Source organism: Pteropus vampyrus, unplaced genomic scaffold (genome assembly GCF_000151845.1).
Source record: "Pteropus vampyrus isolate Shadow unplaced genomic scaffold, Pvam_2.0 Scaffold202, whole genome shotgun sequence".
NCBI classification, from domain to species: Eukaryota; Metazoa; Chordata; class Mammalia; order Chiroptera; family Pteropodidae; genus Pteropus; species Pteropus vampyrus.
Window position 1 is genome coordinate 970,752 of NW_011888983.1, and position 5,203 is coordinate 975,954.

The window sequence follows — 5,203 nt, forward strand, 5'->3', positions numbered from 1 at the left end:
GAGATCTCTGGTCTCTGTTTGGTTTAGGGTTAGGGTTCAGTGAGTGATTTCTTCTAAGTGCAGTAATTCAGAAGGAGTGGATTTGACTTTTCAAAGCTGCTTGCCCTTGTTTTCAGAGGACCCATGGGGGTTAGGCCAGCCTTGAACAATGATTTCACCATGTTCTGGGTTTTGGAGCCTGAACTGACAGGACAGCCCTCTGGTTAATCTTTTTTTTTATTTTTTATTTTTTATTAAAGGTAGACTTTCTTTCCTGTGATCACCATTTTCCTGTAGACAGTTGTGTGTGTGTGTGTGTGTGTGTGTGTGTGTGTGTGTGTGTGTGTGTGTGTGTTCTGCCTTATAAATTTTAAAATTTACCCAAGTGAGTAATTTTGATGACATCATTTCATTCACAGTTTTCCTGATATGGCCAACTTGTTAATGAGTAGCTCACAGCAGAGTTTGTCAATGCCTTTAGAACCTCCTGGCCCAGTATGTTGGAAAGATATCCCTTGTAGACTGGGTCTCAGTAATCCCAGATTATCTTTTCAAACCAAAGGAATGGCACTTAGCTTTGAAATACAGCAGATTGCTGGATCTAAGGGTGAGGGGGATGGCTTCCTGGTAATCCTCTGTTATCAGGTGTTTCCTAAGTAGCTTGGTCTGTTTGACTTTTGGCATTTTTGTCATTTGTCAAAGCTTAAAGGAAGCAGGCATTTTCCTTTACTCAGGACAATCTTAACGGTCTTTAGAAGGAAGTCAAGAGGATCTCCTTGGAGGGCACGCTATAGCCAGTTTAAGGCCGAGTAGACCAATGAGTAAGTGGAGGAGCAGCCTCTTTAGTGTTCCGGATGTTGACTCAAGGGTAGCTATGCTCATGGCATATTTTGCCAACATCTTGTCTGTATTATTCCTCACTTCCTTTAGTCAGGCCTTAGCTGACAGCAGCATGGCTTTCGGTTATTCTCCCACATTGCCTTATGCTCAGTGGAGAAGTCTAGTTTATCTAAAGAATTGCCCCTGCCCTTGGGAATGTGTGGCTTAGAAAGTCAGAATCCTTAGCCAGGCAGGAGACTAGGTAGACAGCATCAGACGCAAACCCGAGGGGGTCTGTTGGGAAGCCCGGCTTGCATGCATTCAACAGTCATTGGTTGTAAAGGCTGTTTGAAATTCCTAAATGTCAGGACTCTTCTGGGTGCTGGGGATGCCTGAAGCAGTGGAAAAATCCCTCCTGGCATGGAGCTTATTTTCTTGTGGGGAAGACAAACAATTAAAAAATAAAAAGAAAAAAGTACATTAAATTCTGGTTAAGTGCAAAGAAGAAAAATAAAATGGGGAAATAGGATTAGGAGTTCCAAGGGAGAAGGACTTTCTACTTTTAAATAAGATGGCCTGGAAAGGGCTCTCTGTGCAGGTGACAACTGAGCAAAGGCAGGAAGGGTGTGAAGGAGCGAGCAGTGTGGATGTCAAGAGAAAGAGCATTCCAGGCCATGGGGACAGGCTGTGGAGAGGCCCGGGTTCTCTGACCCTCTGACCAGTGGCATTTCCCCTGACTCACCCGTGCTTTTCTCTAAAGCAGCATTTCCAGATTGGGTCTGTATTAGTTTGCCAGGGCTGCCTTAACAAAGTGCCACAGAACTGGGTGGCTTAAACAACAGAAATTTATTATCACAGTTCTGGAGGCTAGAAGTCTAAGATTAAGGGATTGCAGAATTGGTTTCTTCTGAGGCCTCTCTTTGGTTTGTAGATGGCTGCCTTCTCCCTGTGTCTTTACATGGTCTTCCCTTTGCGTATGTCTGTATCCTAATCTCTTCTTATAAGGACACCAGTCATATTGGATTACTGCCCACCCGTATGACCTCATTTTAACTTAATTACCTCTTTAAAGGCTCTATCTCCAAATAGAGTCACATTCTGAGGTACCAAGGGTTAAGACTTTAACATATGAATTTTAAGGGAATAACAATTCAGCCTCTAACAGGTTCCCTCATGTATAGTCATCTGGGGTGAGCCCCCCCAAAGGCAGGCATCATAGCCCCCCAGATGAAGCCTTTGTAGGAAAATCAAGTGACAGGCAGTCCTTCCCCTCTCTTACTCCCTGCTTTCTTGCTGCAGCTGATCGGGTCTCTGGTCCTGTCTGTGGGGATCTACGCAGAAGTCGAGCGGCAGAAATACAAAACCCTTGAAAGTGCCTTTCTGGCCCCGGCCATCATCCTCATCCTCCTTGGGGTCATCATGTTCATTGTCTCCTTCATTGGTGTGCTGGCTTCCCTCCGCGACAACCTGTGTCTTCTTCAAGCGGTAAGTTGGCCCCATGTACCCCTCAGCTGATAGACGGGGTCTTTGGAGTCCCCTAGATTGCTTGGGAGATTACCCCATGGCCCTCGGACCACCCAGTTTTTTCAGTCCTTCCTTGCCTCAAACCTGCTCTTCTAGAGGGTTTCCTGGATCGGCCTGTCTTTCTACGTTGGCCCAAGAGAGTGCCCGGACCACTTCCACTTCTGTGTATAAAGGCTGATTTGAATACCATTCTTCTTACTTACTTAAACCCTGTGTTGGAAGTGGGAGAAGCCACACTCAAATGAGAGGAGTAAAACCAAAAAAAGTTGTTGATGGTGAGTCCTTAGGTCAGGTAACCAGCAAACCCACACCCAGGTGCCAGGTTGTAGACAGCGCCCTTGGGCTCTCTCTCCTGCCACCTCCCAGCTGGATGCCTAGTATTGTCCTCAGTCTCTCTTTGTGATGGTCACCAGTAGCCTCAGGCCGAAAGAGTCCTTGTTGTGCTCTTGATCCAAGAAATCTTTCCTGGTAACTCTGGCCAAAGTCCCAGGACTCTGAAGGGCCTGCTTGGGCCAAGTGCCTGCCCTGGGATCAGGGGGTGAGGTTAGCCCCACCTGCCCCCTTACTGTGGGGATCCCCAAAGCTGTGGGTACCGAATAGGCAGATCCATTTGCTCTGTACCCACATGTGTGTTTGGCCTTACAGTCTCCCTCACATGGGAAGCCCCTAAAAGCCCCTATAGCAGAGCCTTGGTGCTGCCTGAGGCTGGAAGTTGCTGACATTAGTTTGGACAATGCCTGTTCCTCAGTAAAAGGCAGGGGCACGGTGGAGTATGGATCCTCTAAGCCTCAGATATTCCCTCATCCACTATGGGAGTCTGGGAAGCCACTTCTTAGGGGCTCTGCCCACAGAGCTGGAAATTCTGCCCCACCCTGCCCATGAAGCCAGATCTGTCCCCTCTGGGTCAGCAAGAGCAAGGACCAGCTCCCCTTGTGAGCGGTGGGAGGGGTGTGTGTGTTTCTCCACCTAGACCCCGCTGAGGAGCCCTGGGACAAACTTTGATAATAATCTGGCTTGAACAGCTGAGTCACTCTTCCTGATCACTGGCTCCAGAGATGGCTTTCCCACGGAATGTCTGTCCACATCCTTTGTCCTCATAGGAGGAAGGGCGAGAGATTCAGGAGCAGTGAGAGCTCTGACAGAGATGATTCTCCTTATTGTACTTGACCTTGGAGCAGAAAGCACTTCCTCTGACCCTCTAGGTGAATCTCTGAATTTTGTTTTTCAGTTTATGTACATCCTTGGGATTTGCCTCATAATCGAGCTCATTGGTGGTGTGGTGGCCTTGATCTTCCGGAACCAGGTGGGCCTGTGGTGTATTTATCAGCCATGTGTATGCCAAACACCCACTGTGTGAGTGCCCTGGGCTGTAAACTGAGGGTGCACAGAGAGCAGAGTAGACAATTCCATTCTGTTGGGGAGATGGGCACTGGACATGGAAACCAGAGAACAAGAAAATAAGACAGGGTGATGGGACAGTGCCTGGGTGGAGGTGGGGAGAATAATGATGAAGTAAGGAAAAGGAGACTACCAGGTGAGGCTCAGAGGGAGCAGAGGTCCAGGTAGAGGGAACTACTGGGGCAGAAAGGAGCTCGGCAGGTATATGGACCAGTGTGGAGGCTTCTTGGCTGAAGCCAGTGAGCGATGGGGAGGATGGAAGGTGGAGTTGGAGGGCTGGCCAGGATAGATCACGTGGGTCCTTGGAGGTCATGGTTTAGGAGCTGAGAATCTTCTCTAAAGACAGAGGAAGCCTTTGCAGAGTATTGTGGGGGAAGCGATGTGATCTGATTTACATTTTACTCACTTCTGGGTAGAGAGTGCATAGTAGGGAGCAAGGGTGGCATGCGGGGACACCAGCTGGGAGGCTGTGGTTGTCCAGGAAAGAGGAGATGATGGCTTGGACTGAGGTGGAGGCAGCAGGCCTGCGGGATTTGGTGTATGTTTTGGAGGCAGTGCCCAGGGGACTGTATTGTGCTGTATAATAGAGGTGAAGGCAAGAGAAAGGCTGAGAGGGCAATGCCTGTAATCACGGCCCTGGGAAAGTTTGTAGAATCAGGGTCCCTTTGATCTGGAAAGGTTCTCAGGGCTCCTGGTCTCCCACTCCTTCCATTGCAGGCCTTGTGTGCCTCATACATGTGTGACCTCTCTGACCCTCAGGCTCCTTAGGAGATCATGGTTCCTAGCTCATGGAGTTTGGGATGAGGATTTGATGAGTGAATACATGCGAAGAACCTGGCATGGTTCTGACCCTGGTGAACCCTCATTATATAATAGCTTCTCTGCCCTGAAGCCTAGAGAAGAGATGGGATTTGCCCAAGGTCCCACAAGAACAAGGCTGACTGCCAACCCAAGGCTCCTGTCATTTCCCTATGACCTTATTCCTTTGTCTTCCTCTCGGCTTTGGTGTTGGAGGCGGGGCTTGAGGACCAGGGCCTGTCTGCAGAAGTTCAGTTCTCTCTGTCCATTCCCCTGCCTCCCTGCCCCTGACCCATATAGCTTGGTTCCTGGCACACCCAGGCATCACTGTTGGACAAGTACATCAGGGCTGTGGCCAAATTGTCTCTCTTGTCAGAAGCTGAGCCCAAGGCAGCAATTGCTATCTCAGAAACCAGGCTGTGCAGATCCCTCAAATGACCCGGTGTCTGACTCCTGCCAAACTCATCATGAGTGCAGCTGATATTCTGGCCCAGATGAGAGTAGGGAGCACACCTGTTCTTCCTGGGTCTCCTGCGGGTGAGCCTTAACCACAGGTCTGTCTACACCCCTGGAATCCAGGGGTCTTTTCCCTGTTTTATGAGTCCCAGGAACAGGGAGGGCAGAGTCTCATTATATCAATGGAGTCATCAAGGCCCAGAGAGGTTAAGAAGCCCTCTCACGAGAG

At 49.2% G+C, this 5,203-nt stretch overlaps 1 protein-coding gene across 4 annotated transcripts in view; it reads left to right on the forward strand.

The window, feature by feature from the left end:
* Positions 1-5,203, forward strand: part of TSPAN15 (tetraspanin 15) — a 52,437-nt gene that overhangs the window by 25,935 nt on the left and 21,299 nt on the right. For all 4 annotated transcript variants that reach the window (XM_011372156.2, XM_011372157.2, XM_023537834.1 and 1 more), the window contains exons 2-3: positions 2,098-2,283; positions 3,551-3,625. In XM_011372156.2, the coding sequence (XP_011370458.1) occupies positions 2,098-2,283; positions 3,551-3,625 (261 nt within the window). The remainder of the gene's footprint in view (positions 1-2,097; positions 2,284-3,550; positions 3,626-5,203) is intronic.